This window comes from Crassostrea angulata, chromosome 7, assembly GCF_025612915.1.
Source record: "Crassostrea angulata isolate pt1a10 chromosome 7, ASM2561291v2, whole genome shotgun sequence".
Classification (NCBI taxonomy): Eukaryota; Metazoa; Mollusca; class Bivalvia; order Ostreida; family Ostreidae; genus Magallana; species Magallana angulata.
Window position 1 is genome coordinate 12,421,870 of NC_069117.1, and position 25,991 is coordinate 12,447,860.

The following is a 25,991-nucleotide window of genomic DNA, read 5'->3' on the forward strand; positions in this document are numbered from 1 at the left end:
TGCAAAATTTTTAGATTAAAGGTGACATAAAATAGTTACCTTAAAAAAGAGAAGCGAACCTCTTTAAAATAATGTATCATGTTTGTTACAAGCAAACAGCTTTGTATTGATCTGTAAATGTCAAAGTGCTCTTTTTGATGATAACATTCTGCTTGCACTTTGCAGAAAATTGTAATTTTAAAAATGTCACGGAACAGCTTTTAAGGAGCAGGAAATGTAGATTATGCTTTTTATCAAATTTAAAATTTAGAAAGCATTGTTGCTGAGTATGTTTGTTCTGTCATGCTGATCATACTGTGGAATCATTAGATTTCGTGGTGGCTCAATTTTCGTGGAATTCGTGGGCACCTCTCATCCACGAATTAACACCCCCACGAATTAATATATTAGGGCTATAAAGTCATAACCCTTTTGTAAGTATATGAAAATACACGAAATTACGTCCCCACGAACGTGTAAAATTTAAGCAATCCACGAAAATTGGCCCCAACGAATTTTAATGATTCCACAGTAATCTTTCTTTTGTTTTTCGATAATCTTTAATGTGGTGTTCCCCCAGGGCACATCATTGAAAAAATACAATATTGTAAGGAGTGCAAAAGATATCTTAATGTATTAGTTGAGGCTCGTCTTTAACTGGTTCCCAAACAGTGTAGATTGACCAATAGATTACGTTAACAAAGACATAAAAGATCGGAAATACGATTCGGGCAAGACGGTCCACTTTCCTTCCATTCTTTATATCCAAATCATCGACACTGGCAATTTTTATCTGTGATTCCTTAAATAAAAAATGTTGGAATTTTAGAATAAGAATTTTGAATACGTTTTTTTTTGTAATAAAAATTGTTTGAATTACTTTTAGATGTAAACCTTACTTGTGAGACTTTGGCTTCCCCGTTTGATTCAGAATATTCACTTTCAATCTCGTTGGAGTTTTGGATGTTCGAGGAAATGCTGTTGGAGGCTTTTTCGTTTATCGTTTTTTTCACCTGTTTCCTCGTGTTAACATGAATGTAAGCGTATTCGATTACGCCTAGAAACACAAATGCTAGACTAACGGCGGTCCAGACGTTCATAGCTGTAACATATGAAACATGTTGAACTCCTGTGAACTTGTTCTGGGTTGTCATTGCTAACACAGTGAGAATCCCAAGGGATATTCTGGCAGCAGTAGCCTCGATGTCAAGCCAGAATGAAATCCAGGACAGCATGACTATCAGGATGGACGGCACATACATGTGGATAAAGTAGAAGCCGTTCATCCTGGACAGGTGGAAATTTACTCCTATGCAGGAGTAATTATCTGTAAAGTTTTTATACTTATATAACTTCTATCTGTATTACATATAATTATGAATCCAAAGGGAATAATTGAAGTTGCATAATTTATTTTAATTTGTACGTGTTTTTTTTTCAATTTTAGTTTTTATAATTATTTACACTTTAAAAATTGCTGCAAAGACATCTGAAGTAAAAAAAGAACCCTATTTACACTGTAATTGCACAAACCTTACTTCACTTCGAATTGTTTGTATTATCACTAAGGTAAATCGAAATTCTATTAAATACTGTGGAATCATTAAATTTCGTGGGGGCCGATTTTCGTGGATTGCTTAGATTTTACAGGTTCGTGGGGACGTAATTTCGTGTATTCTCTTAAACCTATATAGGAAATATGACTTTATTACCCTAATTTAGTAATTCGTGGAGGATGTTAATTCGTGGATGAGATGTATATGTACCAACGAATTCCACGAAAATTGAGCCACCACGAATTTTAATGATTCGACAGTACTGAAACAATGCTTATTGTTTTCCTAAATAAACCACAAAGCTTTACAAACTAGTCAAGGGCAAACTACCCTCACAATATACCAAAAATAAATTGACAAACTAATAAAGAAATCCCAATCCAAAGTAAACCCTCTCCGAACCCCCCCCCCCCAACAGTTTTTAATGATGTCTTATTATGGATGTGAGGTGGTTGAAGCTCTTTACATGATGTCTTATTATGGATGTGGGGTGGTTGAAGCTCTTTACATGAGGTCTTATTATGGATGTCAGGTGGTTGAAGCTCTTTATATGAGGTCTTATTATAGATGTCAGGTGGTTGAAGCTCTTTGCATGATGTCTTATTATGTATGTCAGTTGGTTGAAGATCTTTGCATGATGTCTTATTATGTATGTCAGTTGGTTGAAGATCTTTACATGATGTCTTATTATGGATGTGAGGAGGTTGAAGATCTTTACATGATGTCTTATTATGGATGTCAGTTGGTTGAAGCTCTTTACATGATGTCTTATTATGGATGTCAGGTGGTTGAAGCTCTTTACATGATGTCTTATTATGGATGTCAGGTGGTTGAAGCTCTTTACATGATGTCTTATTATGGATGTCAGGTGATTGAAGATCTTTACATGATGTCTTATTATGGATGTCAGGTGGTTGAAGCTCTTTACATGATGTCTTATTATGGATGTCAGGTGATTGAAGATCTTTACATGATGTCTTATTATGGATGTCAGGTGGTTGAAGCTCTTTACATGATGTCTTATTATGGATGTCAGGTGGTTGAAGCTCTTTACATGATGTCTTATTATGGATGTTAGGTGGTTGAAGATCTTTACATGATGTTTATTATGGATGTCAGGTGGTTGAAGATCTTTACATGATGTCTTATTATGGATGTCAGGTGGTTGAAGATCTTTACATGATGTCTTATTATGGATGAGAGGTGGTTGAAGATCTTTACATGATGTCTTATTATGGATGTCAGGTGGTTGAAGCTCTTTACATGATGTCTTAGTATGAATGTGGGGTGGTTGAAGATCTTTACATTATTTATATTTACCTACATTCCATATACTGCTGATCACATATAAAAGGCACAGTCTTTTCTATCCTGAATTGTGTCATTTTAATGTTTTTGCTCAATACCACTGGTGGAGAATTCCAGCGAATCGTCAAAGAGTTTGTGCTTTGGCCATCTACAATAAAACTCAAGCACAATGATTTAATTCTCCAAATTGGTTCCATTTTTTTCAACAAATGGTTCAAAAAAGCTTAACGTATGAATCAAAAAGGTATAATTTTTTTTTTAATTTTTGAGTCCTGAAATCCCTCCATCACGGTATTCCTGGTGCCGTCAATTACGTACAACTCTCTATTTTAATGTGGCATGTCTGTATATCAAGTGGATACTTCCGTAGGTCCATTTCACATGTATACGTTCCAGTTACTCTAAATCAAGTGGAAACTTATTAAATTGTTTTTATTTGCAATTATATCATTTAAATTATGATATTTTAGCAGAACTAGATATATATTAATCACATGGTGAACCTAGTAAAAGGTTAAATACAATTTGGTCACTTTTTAAGACATTTAGTTATTATTCGCCTGACTGAATGGCGAAAATTTATCTTTTACAGCTTAAACGTTGTGCTTATCATAAACTCAGGGTAGTATAAATACAATTGAAAACTAGACAACTTTGAGATGGTGACCATATCAAAAAACCCTGCTTTATAATGGACAATAGGATGAAAAGCATTTCAGAGAATTTTGCTTTGCCCTGACCTATAAGGGCTGTTGCTTAAACGCGGAACGGAAAACGGAACGGAACGGAAAATATCATATCACATTTATTGCTTTAAAAGGGTATAGACTGGCCGGAAACGATTTACTTTGTATCATTTATTCATATCTAATGAATGATTATCAACATGTGGCTGTCTTATTGATATTCTTTTGAATGTCTATCAAATATAGCATTGTATTCAATTGGCTTTAGTTGAGTTCGAAACGGAAAAAATCAAATGTATACGAATTGTGAAATATTAACATGATTAAACGGGTAAATAAGCTAACAATTTTTTACTTTTTTTTCTTATATAGTATTGCTGGCATATCAGCGTAACATACGCAGATAGTGAAGGCGTTTTATGTGTTTTTGAGTATTTTTATATTTCAAATATGTTGTATATACTTTGAACATTGAATGTTTGGTGTTCTATACGATCTTATATCATACAGACGATACAGTATCATTGAGATGGGGAAAAAAACGTACGACTGACGACAGTCAAAATTTAAATACGTACATTAAACATTAAAATACCCGGTATCTAGTGAAACTAGTGTTTTTAGACATGCAATTTTGTTTACGTTAGCAATACTTGGCGGTTGTTAATTCCTGCAGCTATATAAGTATGATCCGTATAGAGAGCTGTAGACGTTGCCTGGTTAGATTTTCCAAATATAAATTAGGACTATAGTCTGTCAATCCCAAAATATTCATGCAGCACATTTGGACGATTTAAAAAAAAAATACACATACCTGTAAAAGATGCAATTGAAATGAAACGGGAAATATCCAATAAAACTTTATTGACATATTATCATTTGTTTATCGGAAAGAATCACAGGTTCTTACGGAGATTCATAATGGAAAATGTTGACATCTTTTCTCTATTTGGAAGTCACTAAGAAGACCTTGCACAATTTTTCAACGTTATAATCTGGGTCTGTTGATTTAAAAAATAAACCCGTAGACTTCTTTATTTTTAGCCGTGTTTTGAAACCAGCTGATGAGCTAGAGAGGACGTTTTAATGAGGGAATGATGAGCATTTTTTATGCTTCTGAAAGACAATCGCTTTAACCCTGAGGTATATATAAATATCGAGTTAATCAGAAAAATGTGAATCAATGATATTTTGGGACAGAATATAGTGGTCAATGCATGTACTTTTAATTTTGAGGAAATAGTTATTCTTGAATAAATAATCTAATATTGGTAATCTTTCCAAAAAAATTAAAAATTACATAAAGTATATCGTTTAATAGCATGATTAACAAATCTATCAAGTAAATAACATTAAAGAAGATTTTCCGTTTTCCGTTCCGCTTTCCATTCCGCATTTTAGCAACACCCATCTATAAGTTGGACATTTTCCAGCTGGCATAATACTTTTAATCCAATCTCATTACCCCTTACTACAGGCATGTTTTGTTCTCCGAGGAAGATTAAGCCAAAGATAAAAACTTACGGTCTAAAACTGATTATAAAGAAACTGATATGACCATCACGATGACTTAGTTCAAAGTCACTACTCATTATAAACCCAAAAGCTCTATTTATGTGAAGTACATGTATGAGCCAAATAGGGCTAAGTAGAGAGTATATATAATCTAAAAAAAATTGCATGATCCAATATGACATTGACACTAGATCTACAAACATCATTCAAGCTTACTGTACACCCTTTGATCATAGACACTGTATATGGAGGTAGTTGAACTAGTTACCTTACGCTGTAAGACACCCTCCCATCTGGAAATACGTTAAACATTATATTGGGAACAGAAACATCGTGGAAGTAGCAGTTTTTTCATTGACAAAATATATGTCAGGTATCCAGACTTTATTAATGGCTTTGTGGTGAAGTTCAAGGACGGACACCCCACTAGAGTTGTGAGAAAGACGGATATCTCTCCATCTCTGACGCAAAAAGAAGCTCATGGTAAAATCCTAAAATTAAAAGCATATTGTTTTATGATACCAATGCCTTGACAATAGCACACAGTAAAATCTAGTCTTCACATTAGAGATTTTGTAAAACAGGTTTATATTAACAAACTTAAACAAACTTTCGGGGTTAACGAGCAATTAAAAAACACTATGATCATCAAATATTAATTTTTTCCTTTAGTGTTTGCAAGAAGATCTGCATTTAAAAGATGTACTATTCAAGTACCAAACATGTCTTTTTTTCAATGTTTCTTATTATTAAAAGACTGCTCTGGTGAATCTCAGGTAGAATGCATTAAAAAAATTTATTAACGTAGTATGGTACATTTGTCGATATTAACGTCAGTAGAAGTCCATTATAATTAAATCCATTGCGCCACACTGGTAACAATTTTTGGAAGAAAAAAAATCCACGAAATATATCATGCTTGATTCTATTGTTTATTCCGATAGAAAAAAGTCACTATATGAAGATGTCCAATACCTTAAAATACAAAACACTATGTGCATAAACTCTGAAAACTGCACATTATTTAGATAAAAGCTTTATTTCAAACATCGCAACCTGCGATATTTTTTTATTTTACCAAACGCTATTCATGATTCATGGTGTGAAACGACTTTCTATTTGGCAAGCACACCCCGCATTTTTTTTTTAAATCCGCCTACAATGTTAGGAAAAAACAACAACCACCAAACTACATGTAAATATTTTTAATCAATCGTCCATCCATACTTATTGTACTGAAATGAATAAGAAAAACTAATGGACATTGAAATCTGAAGCCAGTTTTTATAACAAATAAATAATGTAGAGAAAATTCCAACTTTGGCTCATGCTCCTTTGCCTCGCTTTTAATCTTTGTGTTATAGTCTGTCCCAAGTTATTGCTTCCATCACATTTTGATGATTTTTAATAAAATACACATACCTGTGAAAGAAGTACACTTGAAAACGATGAAATGGAAAATATCCAAGATATCTTCATTGATAAATTATCTCTTTTAACTCATAAAAGTTTACAGGGAGGAAAACAAATTTCTTATTGAGATTTATAATGGGAAATGTTTACATCTTTTCTCCATTCGGAAGTACTCGGGACACCGCGCAATCTTTCAACGTTATCATCCGGGCTTATTAATGGCTGATGCAATGCAAACTCTCCGTAGACTTTCAATTTTGGGATGTGTATTGAAACCTGAAGCGGTAGAGGGGGCGTTTCAAAACAGATAATCAGGACATTTTTCATATTAGCGTAGTTTGAGCACAAAGGTATTTATCAAGGGAAAAGTGGTGGAAGCAAAAACTCGGGACAGAGTATAGTCAGTTGCTAAAGCTCATTCTCCGACACCAATGGAATTCAAGCTTCAAAAGCACCTGACACTTCGTGCTGCATTTCCGAGGAAGGTCTTTTGTACTTCCGTATAGTCTCTACTGACTCATGTCCAGCCCTTCTCATTATTTCTTGTTCTGAAATTCGGGCTCAGTACAGGGGTAGCGCATGTACGCTTACCTGAATGTTTTGTGAAGAATGTTAGCTTCTGCGCACATGCTCTTTAAATGGCAAGATAATTTGTTAACTTCGAATGGTTGGGGACTGAATCGTACACGTCATTCTCTCCGTTTTCTAGTGATCGTAAATGAAAACTTTCTGAACCTTCTTCTTTGATACACTGTGTGTAGACTTTATAGATCTCATATGGGGATTTTTTTTTGCAAAGTGATGTTTCAATTCCTTGGCTGTTGTATATCGCCGATTTAAGCATCCAGACAAAAAACAAAAAATAATATTAAATATATATTAAATAATTAACCCAACACTTTTTTATATATCTTAAAGGGTCGCTTTGAAATCGAAGATTTATTTTTTGTTTTGTCATTTTCTGTCAAAGAAACCGACGACAAGGACAAACATCGACTATCATACAAGGGTATGGAATGTGTTAAAGAACTCTCAAAATAAAGCCAATATAGTTCTAATCTATGTATCATTAAGGTCAAGATCTAGTAAATGATTCCAGAGTGTCTTTCAGGTGTAGGAACCATTATGACGTCATAATTGATTTGCTGAATCTTTTCCTGTATTTTACGGCTTTAAAGGAATTATGTAGAAAATAAAACAATATTTTGCCATTCTATATTTAATCATGGGAAAAATAGTCCCGGTACCTATATTCAATTTGACATTATTTTAAAGAGGAGGTCAAGATCTTGTTTAATGCCGTTTTTGGAGAGACTGTAGGCATTCTAGATACATTCCATTAGCCTAAAATGGACAAAACTCTGAGATTTGTTACTTTTATCCTTCATATTTCATAGAAGATTGTTGCTTAAAACATGATTTTTCATCGTGTTTTAAAATAATTTAAGCCCCGGTACACCCTATGAAACAAAGATATTGTTATGAAGCATTATTAAAAGAATTTATATCTTGAATTTCATAAACCTGTAGGCACCTTTCATTTACTAGATTTTGACCGTAAGCTGGAAAACTGATAAATGAGTGGGCTTCTGGTTTCATATCACGAACGATATCGTGCATGCAGACATGTTCTTTGAGATTGAAAATTACATATATATCGATCCTGGCGACGTTTAATAACAGGAAGCTATTTAAAAAAAACCTGTATATTATTGGGAAGTAAAGCAGATGCATGAAGTAACCGTAAAAATAAAACCGTTTGACAGGAACACAGTCATGTGAAATACTAAATTATATTCCAAAGTAGTTATTTAAGAATTAAGGGATCATTTTTTTAGTATTATGAGTCGATCATTATGGTGGGGTGTGATCAAATCAACTATATCCAAAGGGCTTTATCATAGCTTTGATTTCGATTTATAACTACAACAACCGTGACATTAGTAGATTTTTAAAAAAAATCAAACACCTGAGAAACGTAAAGTTAAGTAGTAATCTATCTGTGAATAAAGAAGTAAATGCAGTTACATGTACCGCCATACTTACCGAAGTCTCGTCCGACGAAGCGAGACTTAGAATGTACAGCTGTACTATGTCTTCTACCGGTCCAGATTCTATACATATTAACAAATAGAAAGCTTACATGTTATTAATCTAAACCCGGAAGAAGGTCATATGAAATGGAAAATAAAGTGGTAATTTCTTACCTAAAGAGTCTGTAGGAGAAACCCGTTCGTCATAGTTGCTCAGTAAAGTATCGACAATTTTTTGACTAAAAACGAATCTAAATTTAGTATTTTGAAGAGTTTAGATAAATCTATGAATTTAACCTTTATTTCAAAATGATAGTAAAGTATATGGTTAAGAGTTTTTTTTTTTCTGGTAGAGCCAAGATTCAACGCTGGAATGTTCTACGTGAGCCTATTAAAGGGGCATGGTCTCGATTTTGGTCAAATTCTATTTTTCTGTTTTAATTATTCCAATGCTTTAGAAATGCATTTCCAATGACCTAATGAAACTGGAGAGTCAGTAGCTTGATACAGGACTCACAATTCTTTGTCATGTAAACAAGGCTCGTGTCCCGAATTTGTTTACATTAGTTCAATATACCGGTAAAAGTTCTTTTTTAAGCTGATTTTTCCATCTTCTTATACATCTTAAGCATAAATAAACAGATCTGAAAGATTACTACATTCATTTTTGGTCTAAAACTGATGTTTTCACTTCAACGTTCAATATGTAAACAAAAGCTTTGTTTACATAGAAAAGAATTGCAAGCGATGTAACTCGCTTATAACGCAATGAATGACACTTAAATTTTGGTTGCCTATTAAAAATGCCTTACTGAATCATTATAAACATTGAAATCGGGAAAATGATTTTTTTACCAAAATCGTGACCATGCCCCTTTAAGATATCACATTAAGTATAAAACTACAAGTACAATGTTTTGAGAAAAAATTAAAAAAAAAATTGTGTGACTATTTGCCAAACTTTTGTAAAAGATTAGCCAGTATTTTTTTTTAAATAAAAAGTTTTCAGATTATGTAGTTTAAAGCATTTCTGATAAATGTATTGTTTACCTCCTATAATAATTATGCAACATAATTTTTTGTTTGTTGCATGATTGGAAAAAATATGATTTATTGTTTGTTTCTCTGAGTTTAAACTGTGAGGTCATTTATGTAATTTAGAACATATTGAACAAAATGGCATTCTGTTAATCGTTTCTTTAATCAAAAGCAATAAAAAAAGTGTTTTAAAATGTTCTGCTCAACCTTTCTGCAAGAAAGTCAATAGAAAGGACTCTGCTCATCTTTTAATTCCATTTGATGCAATAAACTGACTTTTAAAAATTGTATGAAAATAAAATCGATCAAATCATGACATTTTCAGTGATTAATCGTACAATTGATCAATATCAGTTTTACCTGCTGGTAAAATTTCCTGAGCAAGATGTTCTTTCTGTACAAGAAAGTATCCATAAGGAGATTCCCAATAACGTTAGTTTTTCCATTATCTTCTTGATGATTTTTGATATATATTTTCATTAATACGAAGTTCAAGTGTATTCTGCCTAACGCAGATACAAATGGATATGCATGTGGTAACACGTACATGTAATGTATACAATTTCGAAATATTTATTAATAATTTAGCGTAATTTAGTATAAAATGAGATAAGAGAAATATCAAGCTACATCAGACGATGACATGGTGATTTTTCATTGTAAAGTAGTATATACGATTTTGTAACATTGGGCCTAAAGAAATGGGTTTTTTTTTTAATTTAAAAACTATCTTGACAAGGTAAAAATTGTTAATCTCTAGTTTGTTTAAATTCGTGTATACCTCATCATAGTGATTTATTTCAAAAGTATTGATTTTATGGACATAAATATATATTTATTCAGAAATACAACTATGGGCAATACAGCCCATCAGTTTACAATAATCCACATATTATAATATAATGTTTCACAGTAGATTCATAGGAGTCTAAAATTGGGGGAGGGGGGGGGGGGGCTGATTTAGGGTTCCACAGTCCCACACGTAAATAGTAAATTAAATGCATATCATATACAGATTTGAGTATAAGTTTTGAGTCAACGATTTTTACATACAACTAGAGGCATAGAATAAATGCAAGCCATATTTTACATACAAAGAAATATGTTTCTTAAATTCATTGAATGAGTTACATACAATTTGGCAATTAATTATTACGGATTAATAAAGTACATTATTATATATTTAGCAAAACCAACCAAGGTAGATACGTGATCTGAACCCAACAATTGAAGAAATTTAAATGTACTTGAAGACTTATAATAGTACTCCCCGTAAATTATAATATTTTGGGTATTGCAGAATAAAATGAAATTAGTCTTCAATTTTTTGGGGATCACAAACATCACATATTCGAGACTGTCTACTCTTACATTGGTACCTTCCTTTTTCAATATTTAAACTTGTAAAGAAGTCTTATGAAATTTGTATCTGAAAATCATTCTGCATTGGTTTTGGTACATGTGGGTATGAATGGATTTTCGAGTAATCGTGTTTTACATCTGTATGAAAGACTCTTTGAAGAATTTCCCATAAAAGCATTGCTTTGTTGCATGCAAATATCAAAAATTCCTTTTTCATATATATGTTAAAAGTGGCCAGTATTAAGTGACTGCTCTCCGATCCAGAATTCTCCTAGATCCACATGGAACAATTCATATTTGACGTCTCTTGCCCAGTTTACACTAGAAGCTACACAATTCTCAGTACTATTACGCAGGTACTTGTTAGAATTTTTACAATTTTTAGTTTTTTGTAATTTACACCAGTAAAATTCAATTTTCTTTGTAAAATAAGCGGACATCGACCTAATTCACAATAAATCATATAATTACATACATTACGTCTAACACCAAGAACATTCTTACAAAGTTATAGGCACAAACCGCTCAATTTCTGATGATTGATGTATACCCCTGATTTCACTTCCATATAAAATTACACTTTAAACATATATATCGCAAAGTTGACACCGGTTTTGTGCGTTAAATTGAAATTTCTAAAGATTTCAGTTTAATCCGCACAGTACCTTTCTATATTGGTCTGCTAGTCTCTTGCCTTGTACAGTGTATTAATTTGCCGTTATAGTTTAAACACAATCCTTATGAATTAAAGGTCAACGTTTTCCAAAATTTCATTGTTGTCCAGGAATGGTCAATGAGTCCTCCTTTTCTTAATATTAAAGTTTTGGTTTTATAGGTGTTAACAGTTAAGTTCCATTGAGAAATATATTCGTAAAAGCAATTAGAGTAGTTTGGAGCTCATCTGGTGAATTTGCGAATATAACGACGTCGTCTGCACACTCTTAGTTCGGAGGGCTAGCAATTATTACTAATGAAATGATTTTTTAGATCGTTTATAAACATGTTAAAGAGAATTGAAGACACGACTTCATTCTGCAGTATTCCAGTGTTGACTGTAAATTCCTTGGATATTTTACCGGCACTTCTGACGGAGGCTCCCACGTCAACATAAAGTGATCTGAGGAGTGATGCCGGACTTTACTAATTTGTGCCATGATTTTTCTCTCTTATTCGTAGTAAAAGATTTTCGTAATCAATAAAACATCAATAAAGTCTTTGATACTTATTTAACTTTCTTTAAACTATGTAATTCAAATATTACGTCTGTAGTTGAGCGATTATAACGATTCCCTGACCCCTGTCTTCACTAATTACGCTGTTCTTCTAGCCATCAAATCGTACATGTAGCAGCTTAAAGATAATCAATATGTTTCCCAATAAAAGACGTGTACTTTAAAAGCATTAAATTTTGTATTATTAGAAGACGAGAGTAAATGTCTCAATGCAACTTGAAATAGTTTCTTAGATCCGCAGAAAATTACTTGATTATGATAGACAGACGATGCATAAAAAGAATACATTTCTAAGTAAATAAGGCGTAGAAATTCAGTTTTGGTTAAAAATAATTATGATTTTCAAACCTTTTATCAGTGAATATGAACAAAAGCCCCTGATGGGTTCGAACTCGTGATCTACAGTCTAATAGCGATACTTGTTAAAGGGTGTGCAATGATATTAAACCATGTTTCTAGGTCTAGATTTAACACCAAAGCAGAATTAAAGAAAATTCTTTGTCCTGAGCTTACTTTCTCTTCTCTTGGTCGAATCCGAATCATGCTTCACCAACATGGTGCATTTGATCAAAGAGTATGCCTTGAATGACCTTGAATGATGTTTGAAAGTCAAGGGTGAAGGTCATAGGAACACGCAAAATCCTTATATTCAGTGCACTTAGCCCTATTTCACATTATCAGAGCTTTTGGTAAAAAATGTTCAGTGACAATGAACCAAGTTTTAAGGTCAAATGTGAAGGTCCTAGCAGATCTCTTTTATAAACTAGTTTTAGACAAATTAGGTCAAAGCCAAATTCTCTGAAAGGCATTTCATCCTGTTATCTATTACTTGAGCGAGGCTCTTTGGGGTTGTCACTATCTCATTGATGTCTAGTTCATGCTTATTGCCTTTTGCTTCATAATATTGTGACATTTATAATTGAATTTCAAACACTTGTTTTATTTGTTACATGTATGATGTTAAATTGTTTCTCATTCTGGGACCTATTTTATTCAATGACACTTCTACATGTACATGTATGTAGGCAGAGACCTTGTCTTTGCTGTTTTCTCATATAATTATGAGATATCCCTTGCTACCTGCATAACTGTGCAAATTATGGACAAACATTCAAATACCAGAATGGTAAAATTCAATGTCTGTTTACGTAATTTCTTTTTTCTACAACTGGCAAGATATAAATATCGATGACTTGTAATGATTATATTGTTCAAAGATTGATCAATGTGAAGATGCATTGAGACATAGAAGTACCTACCTTGGGCGAGGAAGTCCTAATTTAATATTCTAATGAGATAAGGGTACAAAAATCTACATGGATGTAGTATCTACAAATTCAAAATTGTGTAGTGATCAGTCTGGTATGGTCTTGGATCTTTAATGTATGAGAGGCTCTAGTGTCAACCATTATATTTGGACATATAATAATTGATATTTCAATTCAATTGTTGTTAGATAAATATACGGAAGATTAAAATAAGATTTTACTTATCAACATTTTTTTATTTTATCAAAATCAAAAGTGATTGCATAACATTATTCCAAAATGAATTTTTTAAATAATATTACATTGGCTTTGTTATTAGTATTTAGACATTGTTTTAAATTGGTCAGCCAGTATACTAGTACATTATTTTAAAATGTTTTGAATAGAAATGAAATAGTCAACAACAGGTTTAAGCTATGCCCAATCCGTTATCGAAAAAAGCGACATTAATTCTGAACACATTTTTTAAGTGGATACTGAAAATTATTACTACATGTACAATTGAAATATTTGTTTTGTTTAACATAGCATTAAATGATTTATTTTTGACGACGTCGTGTCAATAACTGCCGTCAGGTGAGCAGACAAATTGAATACGCGCGTTTTGATAATTTGTCTGCTCAACTGACGGCAGTTATTGACACGACGACGTCAAAAATAAATCATTAAATGCTTATATTTACATTCCCTTAGTGATAAAATCAATTATTTACTTTGATAAATCGATACAAATTGCAGATCACGGAGGGAGTAAAACAGCAAGGACAGCTATTTTATAAAAACCGGTTTAATCTGGTTATCACATAGACTGTTCAGTTGAGATCGAAGAGCATGAAAATATAATCCATGAAAAATAACTCTTGAAATTTTAACAATAAAATCAACTTTTTTATTGAATAATTGTAAACATGGTGCTTTGACAACATGTATAAAATATATTTTTTTAACCGGTAATATAGAAATCACTGTTTGAAAACTACTTAGATAAATTACATGTTAATTCATACGCAGTGATAAGTTGTTGCATTTTGAGGCATTTAAACATCACAAAATTTAATGGAAAAACACATTAGAATGTAAATATTTAAAAGTGTCCACACTAATGACTAAGAAAATAGAAACGTTTTGAAAACAATTATTCAATTACAGTTTTCTTAGAAATTGCAAGACGAATCAACTACTTCTTGGTTAGTGTGCACATCATTTAAACACACAGATGTCTTGCTATCTCAAAGCAAAGCAGACCTTTATTTGTTTTTTACAAAGAAAGGACCATGCAAAATTCAGTGATCAGCTATGATGATCGCCTCATAAGTCGCCTGATACAGCACATGACCTTCGTATCTTTGACAGGCTAAATTGGCCATCCTGGCCTATTCAAGATTCATATAGTGTCTTTAAATATATCATGATCTCATGAATTGTTATCCACATCCAGGCAAGTTATAATTGCATTTAACGCCAATATTGATTACTTTTAAATGTAGTCATGCAATTAACTTTTTCTTAAACATGCACATTACAAATGCATAACACAAGTTAATAGCAAAGATGAAAAATTAAATTACATCATTTTATACCACAATGTAAAGGTAAAGGTTTAGGATAACGAGTTCTCACAATTCGTGTTTTCCTACACATGCTACACACAAAGGAAGTTGGGTGGATAGGCGTGTAAATTACTTACACAAGGACGGATAAGATACTGAAAATTTAAAATGTCAACAAGAATGATATTTTTTAATCATTCAGAACAATGTATATTCAACATAACTATAAATACATGTATGTTTAATACTTGGAATTTGTTGATATAAACTGACGTATGCTTTCATTCATTTGTTTAAAACTTAAATGCATTTTCTTTTTTTAAAGTCGGTCTGTGCTCCATATTTTTGTGCAGTCTAAATAAAGTAAACGTTTTAGAAAAATATTATCTGTCCGTAAAGTAGTGGCAAAAGTCGCATATAGCAATTAAAGAACGCACTTTGTTGTGACTGAATCAGTCATTAAAGAATCAGACATTGGGTAACCCTATAATACTAGTCTTTTTAAGGTTGTGGGTTTGATACCACCAGGGTTTCAGGCATTTGCTTTTCTTTTCGTTTGTTAAAATATTCAAAACTTATTAAAGCTAAAAAATTTTTGCAAAGTTGTTTAAAAACATTATCGAATATATTTAATTGGAAAATTTTAAATTTAAAAGTGTATTTTACGACTAAACCAAATGAGCATTAACGCTTTCTAATTCCTCATCTCCTTTGGTCATGAATACCTTAGTTGTTTAAAGAAGAAGCTGAAAAACTTCAAACGTTAACAGACGACAAAGGTCAGGCAAAAGTAGGTCACTAGAATCAGACCTAAGATAATAAAAAGAGAGCTATGGTAATTTAGAACAACAATGTTTCTTAGTCTTTACTCTGACGTCGGAGACGAGAAATCGGAGTCAGAAATCAAGAATATGTAAGTTGTTTTTTCTTAAATCTTTGAATTGGATGTAACTAAAAAATAGTGTTTGATGCTGCATATAAGGTTACTTGGTATTGTTTGGCAATGTGCAGGGTTACCGTTATGATAGCCCGCCTTCCGTTAATGGGCATGCATACGGAATCTTTAATTATTTTATGTATATTAAATGCATATTTATCATGCAACTTTCCAGTAGATGTTGTATTTATTATTGTTTATCTTCTTATTACTGTCAGTTTGGAAAAATGGAGAAATTTGCATTTTTGTGTTAGTTTTTTAATTAAAAGAAATACCGTACGCGGACCAGTCAAACAAGTACTAAAATATTTTGTGTAAGATATCGTCAAAAATTCTTTGGAAATGAGGAATGACATAATTATAATAATTCCAAGTTTTAACGAAAAACTAATATACAAATGTCTGTATTTATTTTTTAATATTAATCACTTATTAACACTCATTTAACGAATATACAGGATATATCTCAAGCTCGAAAAATCTAAATAAACAAAGAAAGAACAGTGCTAAAAAATATGGAAGGTGATAAAAACTTAACAGAATGTAAATAGAAGTTATGTCTATTATCAATTATGCAACTGGTTCTCTGGAATCCAGAGGACATAAACAGTCCAGTATATGATGTTAAAACCAAAGAAAGCAGTGGGGAAAAGTATTCGAGAAATTTTGTCAACTCTTCTTGCATTGTCTCGACTTTTCTTTGTTATTTCAGGATTTTCTACGTTAGCCTCTTCCTGAAAACAAACGACGTTTACATATTTAATACCACAGAATGAATTCTAACACCTTCTTTTCTTATCAGTGATTCTAATGAGAGAGTGTTGTCAAATTAATAAAATTGTAGAATTTGGTATTCAATCTACCAGAGTAAAAATTTTAAAAAATTAATAAAACTTTTATTCGTTTAGAGGTTAAATATTACAAATCTTTTTCTCTGATCTATGTACAAAATGCTAAAGAGTTAATAACATACCTTATTGTGTATAAGTAGTGGTAGTTTATTCAAAGATAATCTGCGTTGTTGAACCCTCGCTTTGACATTAACAATAGAAAATTCGATCAAAGCAATGAACACAAATAGAAGACATGTTGCCATCCAGACGTCTATAGCTTTTATGTAGGACACACGAGGAAGAGTGGCACGTGCCCCTGAACTCTGGGTAGTCATGGTGAGAACAGTCAACAATCCTAAGGAAATTCGAGCTGGAACAGCGTCTATGTTTAACCAGAATGAAACCCAAGACAGGCAGACAATAAGAAAACTTGGAACATACACTTGGATTATGTAGTATCCATAGCTACGGCTCATTTCAATGTCGATACCCAAACATGTGAATGTGACTGCAAATATAAAAAACGCATGTTGGAGAACCTTGTTTATTAAGTTTAAAATTGTGTGAACCAATATTGTAAATGAAAGAAAGAATTGATAGTAAGTAGAAAGATGTGAGTTATATTTACCAGTGGAATTACCATTTGAGTATGTGATATCACAAGTGTGATTGGTAACGTGCCCTATGCTGAATTGCGGCAAGGTAAGGTTTGGTTTAGTTAACAACGGAACATCGTTCCATTGAAATGTTAGCGTGTCGGTACTATAACCAACTAGAAAGAGACATTAAAAATTATAATACAGTATCTTGTCAAAAGAGCTTAAAGGTAACATTTCGTAATCTGCCAGCCGCAGATCATCAGATCAAACGTTTTGTTTCCCATGATAACTGGAGTCTTGATTGCTTGCAACGTAACGAATTTAGTTCTTCGCATCTAGTTGCTGATTTGCTGACATTAATATACATGTAATTTACCAGTAAGATAAAGACAACTTAAGGAAAAAATTGTACAATGTCTACTTACTGAAGGAAAATACCTTAAAGAACTTTACACGCTCGTAAATTCAAACGTTGTTTACTCCTTTCAGTTTTAGGGAAGATGTTATACATGACAATAAATGAAAATAAGCAAATGATAACACAAATTCAAATAACACTTATTTTATCATATGAAAGAAATCTATATTAGATATTTATGAATTGCATTTACTTACAACTTTCCATCTGCATAGAACATGTCTGTTGATCTAATGGGTACTTTTGTAGATACATTTGACAAGAAAAAGTTCCTGTTACCCTGCAAAAAAGCATATTAAGGCTCACCTAGAAATTTTAAAACGGAAAAAACTAAAATTTATGAGAAATGTAACAATCTCTTTAAAATGAAATATTTCATCATTCAAAACATTGATCACATTTTACTATAGCTACACCAATTTAAACTTTAAGAGAAACTATAAAATTTGGCCGCTGCTTATTATATATTATAATCATTTATACAAATGACGCCAACATTTGTATCGCCGTATTTTACAAATATATTCATTTTATATAAACGATCTAATGAATATGACCGTAAGCAAACTAGTACATTGTAGTTTCCTCTAGCAACAAATCATTCTGTAAATAAAAGCATACGCATTTTAAATTTCCATTCAAACACTGGCATGACTAAGACACGTAAATGTACAATCCCCTTAGAGCACGTTCCGGTGCTTTTTACAAGACATTTGACAAGAAAATCTTTCATCTCGCTTGCAATGCTAAATTCCCGTAAACTTGTGCAAAACAATTATGTGAAAATAACGGGTTCCACTTAAAAACGTACGACAAAAAAATTCGTTTGATGTATTTAAAAAGTACTAGTACCTCATACTATATACGACCAGACCATCAGGGTACAGATGCATAAGTTTATTGGGTACCGTCACTGCATGAACCTCGGACTTTTTCTCGTTCTTGATGTACAGGTCTGGGATCCACACCTTGGACATTACTCTGTTATCTAACTCAACCTTAGAGAAGTTAAACCGTTCTGCATATGCCAGTCTGTCGTCATACCATCTTTGTCGGAGGAAGAAACTCATCTTAAAATCCTGTGTTGAAATGAATTATTGTGTGTCATAATTGAAATTGTCAAAATTTTAGGACAACCAGTCCCTTCCTCAGAACACAAAAAATAAATAACATGGGATAAAAACAAAGGAAACAAAACCTAGCACTAAAACTTACACTACTGAAGAAGCTATAAAATGAACATCTTCATTTTAAACAGTTTTGATTAACAGTGTGAAAGAGAGTGATAGCAATGTGACCGATCGCTCTGGAGTTATCAATCGGCTGCCAACTTTACACTCAATTTGGTTAATAAGCTAATTATATTGACTAAGGACTAAGGAAACTGTAAATGAAACAACAACTACATTTTATCTAGTTTTGAATATCAAACTTGTTTTTTTTTTTCATTTTCACATTTTATCGTTCTATTTCAGGCCACTATTATTGCATGTCCACAAAGTATTCTGTATGACTAAATGAGGCCTACTTCTAGTATCCAATATCTTTGTGGAATGGTATTTCAGTAATAGTTGACTGATTCCCAATCAATAGATTAACAAAGTTTATTTGAGAAAAAAGTCGTGACCATGTAGACAAATTAACCGATATACATGTATGACATTTTCCGTTAGGTGTAAAAATAACAGTCCATTTTATATTTAGATCTTTCTCAAATTATTTTTTTTTCTGGCTAAAAAACTAAAACTAGCGCAAGTTTTGTGCTCCGCGCGTAAATTGCAGTTTAAAAAAATATATTGTTGGCTCTGTAGCTCCAAGTTCGTCCATCTGAATTTTTCAGACCGGGAGGTACAGACCTTCAGCTGGTGCAGACCGAGAGTCGCCATTTGTACATGTAAACAAACTATACTCTTTTACGTTAAGTGGGCTGGTAATGGCGTTTTAAAGAACAGTGTCGATACCAATGGTAAAATGTCCGATGAATTTTTGGAATCGAAAAGAATTTGTACAGCAAGATAAATCTGCTCACAAAAGCGCAAGTTTTTGTGTGCCGTAAAATGGCATTAAACTCTTATTACCTTGGGATATAACTGCTATGCTTTCATTGTTACAGACCAGAGTATTGACTTGTGTCTGCCAATGGTTGGATCTTTTCAATTATTTGATCACACTTAACTTACATGTATTTGTTTTATTATTGACTTACCAACATCAAAAATGTTAAATACATGTACATATGCATTCACACTCTTCAAGCATTCCGCTTAAAATAACTTTTCAAAAATCTATTCTATTGAACAAATTAAGCATGAACTAGTTTTTCGTGTTTTTCGTGTTTTCAAACGCTCTGTAGTTCAGAATTACCATTGTACTGTCGCTGATTGAGTCAATTCCAAGTATGTACAATTGTATGGTGTTCAAAACTGGGTTTCCTACAGATAAAAGAACAAGAAATCACTTCTCTGAAATAAAAACAGAAATATTTTTCTCGTCACTCAAATCAATTCTCTTAAAAATTGCTTTGCATTGAGCATTTATTACTTCATTTAAAATTAGAATAATTATTTTAGAAAAGAGGTTGTGTTTTGTTTTATGAATGTTAAGCGTTTGTAATATTATTTCATCAATCTAATAAATTCAAATTAATGCAACTATCGGCACTATTTATGACTAGGTCCAAGGGGTGGAAGGGGGAGGTTGCAAAATCAAAAGTCCAAAGAAAATACAAAACGGGAGCAGAGCAACCACAGACCTCTTTAATAAAAAATAGAATTAGGATCAGGTGCCTTGGAGGAGTGAGCATCATCTGCCGACCGGTCACACCCACCCTGTGTTCTTTGTAGTAATCGGGGGAGACGGAAAAAATCCGTAGACAATTAGGTTATTAATTACGGTCTAATGATAAATATAAAAAACGTCAGTCAGCAATTGTAGGTTGTATTTGCTGACAAGGTCGTTGTATCGACCATATAACTAACGAAAATATGACTTCAATCGCGACTGTTGATAGTCCTGTTTTATCAACTTGTTTGTCGGTAGCTTGCCTTGTCTGAGAAAACGTTTATACGTAGAGCATGCCCTTGCGTTTCTAATTAACTGAGAAATAAAAACTACATATGCAGGTGGGGAAGGAATATTGCTACTTTAGTTAGGAAAGTTGACTTAAAATTAAAAGTCATCACGTTTATCATAAAGTAATGAAATAAGTTTACTGGATTAAGAATAGTCTTATATAAGTCAGTTGTAGGAAACAATATTTTTCAATGTTTATCTTCATATTTCATAAATTGTTACCGTCTTTTTAAAAAAACATTTAATAATGATTTGCAGTACTGACTTTACTTGAAAAATAAATGCATACGAACATAGTTTTTGTAATAATTATCATTTGGGGTTGTGTACATACATAAAACAAACTTATAGCCATACTTAATTGTACAAAATCTACTGTAAGTAGCAGTAATGCGTTGTGCGCCCATACACTTAAACAGGTTCGGTCTTATTACCTGTATTTGTTATCATCGTTTGTCACCTTCCGTCTATTCAATACCTTTTTTCTACAAGCTCAGGTTTCAAATATTTATAAGCAATTAATAAGGAAATTGCTTTCAGTAAAGCACATTGACTATGTTTTTACCCAAACAGCAATTTGTGCCATTACAAATTGTTCAACGTTTCAGTTTATCTGAAAGAAACCTATTGAATTAAAACTGTCTCCCTTTTAGACATTGAAAGCTATCGGTAATCATAAGGCCTTTGGGACACAAACCAACTACAACATAAAACAAATTCGGATGCTTTTAGCTCTACGAGTTAGTTTGATTAACTCAAATCAAATTTCTCAGTATCTTTTACATCAATTTGCTAAAGCATGTAAAATTACCATTCATATATTGGAAAGAAGGGGTCGGGTACACGCTCTGTTGTATACATGCAGTGTATCTTTTTTTTTCAAGTAACTTATATTACCGTCGTGCATTGGAGGGATTCTAGGATCGTAGTCTTCATTTAGGATGACGTCAAAAAACTCGTGTCTGAAAAATTAGCATTAGATGCATTACAGTTTAACCGTGTCTTTTCCTTAAAAATTGTATATCTAATCGTTTCCGTGCACACGTTTTTCGTTACTCAAGTACTTCGGGGCACTTAGTTATTGTATATTACCCGTCCGCCAATGTTAGGTACAATGTTTAAAGCATCAATTAAGTGAAGTTATATTTAATATAAATTAATTTCGGGTTATAATTCCCATGACCTTGGAATCCCATTCATTTGGTACAAAACAAATTATTTAGAATTTCTGATCAAAGAGAAATCTTTGTTTTTATTAAAACTGAGGAAAAATTTTGATGTTGATATTTGACATTTACATCTAAAAAAAAATTATACGCGAGTTGAAGTCTCATATTTAATAGATTTAATGTTTATAAGCAGTTATTTACTTTACGCACGGTTTATCGTATTCTTATCTGACCAATAAAGATACATGTATTTCTTTGGTATTTTTTGTAAATATTGTCCGAATTATTGGTATCATTAAGATGGTAAAGAAATAGTTTAATCAACAACATTTTTTTGACTGTTGTTCGATCCATATTCATTCACATATTTCTGTGTATCTTTCTAAATAAAATGCTTCTTAAACTAAGAACCTTTTAAAAAACCGTCTGAAAAATACGGCTGTCTTAGTTTTTTCCACTCGCTAAGAAAGAAAAGTTCCAAGATCTTTGGAGCGGATTATAAAACCTTTTGTGCGGAAATGTTGGCGTGGAAAGAGACGTACTAATTTATACACCAAATTGTTTTGCAATAGGTTACTGCTTTGAAGAAAACAATTCGTCTCGTCTTCAGAATAACAATGCAAGTTCTTAGCCAAGGTAAAGAAAACATGATATATTTTGCCATCACGTTGTTGTTCATCAACGAATCGTTTTACACGATTGTGAGTAACAATAAGTTAATGATGGTGAGAGCCTTTGAATGAAAATAATATACGCATAAGTCTTGTGTTTCATATTCATATCTTACAAACCAATATAAAATTGATGATCGATATGAGTTTACAAAGAGTCTTTGGGGTGGCTCATTTCAGTTTCATGAAACACAAAGAAAATCCTTAAACGGTAATTACAGATCGCTATATACTTCACTGTACATAGCTTCCATCTGGGTTCCGTCCAGTTAAACATTTTATTTTCAATCGGTGATAATAAAAGGGTATTGAAAAATGTGTATAAAAAGTTTCTTGATTCTTCAGTTAAGCAGTGCAATAGGATATTATCTCGTTAGATTAAAGATAGTTTAAATCGCTGGTCTCCTAAATTTTATGTACCTATACATGCGACGTTTGAGTAGAATGACATTATTTTTTGGAGGACATGATCAGAATATTAGTAAACACTTTTATATTTTATAATGTCATTTTTTCTGTTTGCTAAACAAACAGAAAAAAGTACATTGAATCCTTGAATCATATCCAAGTTCCTTCCGTTGTAAAATTCTTTTGTAAATTCAAACTTAAATAAATTTAATTTATTTAATTCATTTTAAGATTACATAGAACACAATTTAAGTCGCAGTTTATTTTCTGCACTGTTTATACTCACCGCTTGCTGAAATTTGAAGCTTTTGACTCTAGAAGAATACAAAAGAGCACCAGAATGAAACAAGTCATTTGCATGATGGCAGCCATCTATACTAAAAGAAAATTGATATGATAAGAAAACGGTGTAAATCGGCACTTGAATAAAGATGATGTTTCTTTTACATATGGATCAGTTCAGTCCACGATCACCGCATTGTGGTAGTTGCTGTTTATTGGGACCTTGTTTTAAACATCATTGCTTCCATTCTAAGCTATATCGATCGTTTCACATGGGAGCAATAAATACAATAAATGATTAATTTGTTAAATCTTCCAATAAATATTGGTATATATTCCCCAATTCGGAATTCTGGTATCTGCTCATAATGCAGAATTTGTACGGGATGATTGATAAGGTTATTGGAAAAATAAATGGCTGTCACAAGAATTTCGCTTTAGAATAAATTTGGCTTTAGAATAAATTAGCTACACTCGCGGCAACTAATTGGGTCGTTTTGCGATACAGGAAAATCGACCCTTTTTCATATTTATTTCAAAAGTATGAATCTATTTACAAATATGAATACCCAATCTGTCTTCTGCTTTATGTGAATCAAAGGTAAAACAATAAGTATATTGTTTTGCTAAGAAACTAATTTTACACAGCAAAGTTTTTAATTTAACCCTTTTCATGCTTTTGAGTAATTAAAAAATTCTATTAGGTAATGAATTCGAATTTCCTCTCTGGTTTAGGTTCAAACAAACGTATTTGTCGATAGAAAATCCATTCCAATGTTTACAGGGCAAAGAAAACATTGGCTGTTTTTCCTACTACTATAGTGCATTCAAAAATATTCATTGTTTATTATTTAGGGAAACAGATAACAACTTTGTAAAAGAATATTAATGGATTGGGTTGTAAAGTAAAAGTATACAGTCTGTCTGCTATATTGAGAGCTACATATTTCTCACAACGGTCAGTACTTCTAATACGCTCACTATAAGAAGGTTGGCGCCTGAAATAATAGTAATGTCAATCATCCAAAACCACTAAGATATAAAAACGGGGACCTTGAATGTTAATTCATTTTATTTGCGACCCATGTCACATGCCTTTTTGGAAATATAGAGCCCCAAACAGATATTATAATTTTCCTGAAATGGTTGCTAAAATTTGACATGGAAATTGTTTATTTGAAAAAATACAAAAAATATTTATAGTTTGAACTTTTATTTAGTTATGATTTTAATGCAGTATGAAGTTGAACACCTGTAGTGACTATAAAAGTAAAATCTAAGTCAAACTTAAAAAGTCTTGCTTTACCGGTTGCTTTAAAGGCCAGTACATAATGAACACCACAACAGATGTAACAAAATTTTTGAGTTATCAAATTATAACGCAATTAAAAAAAAAATTATAGTAATGTCATCTTTCCAAAACTTTGCATACAAACAGACATACATTTAATGTCTCATTTAAAAGTAAAACAAGTAGGGGTCATATCTAAAAAAATATAGTCTGAAATAAGCTTTTTTAGAATTAATATGTGATGCAGAATTTTCAGACTAGAAGTGACCAAAAATGACTACCCAAAACCTAAGGAGCGAAACTCTTTAATGCATGCATGTCGGATAACTGTTACACGTCGACGTCTTTTAGAAAATAATCACTTATATTTAGAAGCAACACAGTCCCCTGAACAGTGTAATTTTTTTATATACATATGAGATTGATCATATCAATAACATAACAATATAGTCATTTTCAGCTCTGTTGCATGTCTCTGAATAAGTTTTAATGCTCACAGCTGTTTCAGCAATTTATAGGAAATGAGGAAATATCGTAGCTATATTGATGATTTTTTTTTGTTCACCAAATAAATTCTTTTAGTTTGCACCCGACAGAGTTATAGATAAATGATACGACTGCTCTGATATTTACAAGAAGAATTTACGTAATCTTTTTACCATCTGTCAAACAGCTATGTTTTGATTAAATCGTAAAACGATTTTTTCGAACCAAAAATCAACAGCAGTATTCCTTAACTTAATGTAATTTTCTCTTTTGGATATCGAAAGGTAACAAGTACTTACCTGCGTCATAAAACCCTTGCAGAGTAATCTGTGATGATCGAAAGTACAACTGCAAGCTGAATTAACCTCGTCAAAACCTCTCCACAATGTTATTGATCGAGTGCAAGGTGCGAGGCTGATCTTTAGAACAAACAGTACACAAATTCATGAACCGTGGTGGGATAATTATTTCCTCTTGCGTGCCACCTGAGAACCGGATGAGTATCTGAATATCTTCGATAAAAACATCTCTTCGGACTTCATTTACAAGAATATAGCTCTTCTTTCCCTCCGAAAGGGACAGAATCGTCACCTCTAGCTTTCCAAAGCTTTTTCAGCACATTAATGATACAATACTTTCAGCGCCTTCTCGTGGCTCGTATTCCGCATTTCAACAAAATGTGGCAATAATCAGATTTGGGATTAATTATCGTACGGCCATGGTGTCAGCCATGCAAACCTACAATATGTTTTCTGAACTGAGGCTTGACCTCGGATAAACCTTTCTTGGCGTGTAACTGTTCGGCCATTTTTATAGAGCCTATTTCTCACATTGTCTATGATCCACCGTACCGTTATATTACACAATTGAACAACAGTTTAGTTT

General features: G+C 32.4%; 1 protein-coding gene and 1 pseudogene across 4 annotated transcripts; both read right to left on the minus strand.

The window, feature by feature from the left end:
- Nucleotides 1-517: 517 nt before the first annotated feature.
- On the minus strand, nucleotides 518-10,039 carry LOC128192435 (glycine receptor subunit alpha-2-like; annotated as a pseudogene).
- Nucleotides 10,040-14,907: 4,868 nt separating this feature from the next.
- LOC128192434 (glycine receptor subunit alpha-2-like) lies at nucleotides 14,908-25,802 on the minus strand. Of its 4 annotated transcripts, none has more exons than XM_052865089.1 (9): nucleotides 25,406-25,802; nucleotides 23,334-23,419; nucleotides 21,697-21,761; nucleotides 20,092-20,159; nucleotides 18,580-18,806; nucleotides 17,925-18,007; nucleotides 17,339-17,482; nucleotides 16,851-17,218; nucleotides 14,908-16,611 (listed from the first exon to the last, which is right to left on the minus strand). In XM_052865089.1, exons 1-9 carry the CDS (start codon nucleotides 25,412-25,414, stop codon nucleotides 16,444-16,446), a joined length of 1,218 nt encoding a protein of 405 aa, XP_052721049.1. In that variant the 5' UTR covers nucleotides 25,415-25,802; the 3' UTR covers nucleotides 14,908-16,443. The 4 variants fall into 4 exon arrangements, with proteins under 4 accessions (XP_052721049.1, XP_052721050.1, XP_052721051.1 ...); XM_052865090.1 differs by having other exon boundaries at nucleotides 23,334-23,424; nucleotides 25,406-25,800; XM_052865091.1 differs by having other exon boundaries at nucleotides 17,351-17,482; nucleotides 25,406-25,795.
- Nucleotides 25,803-25,991: the final 189 nt, after the last annotated feature.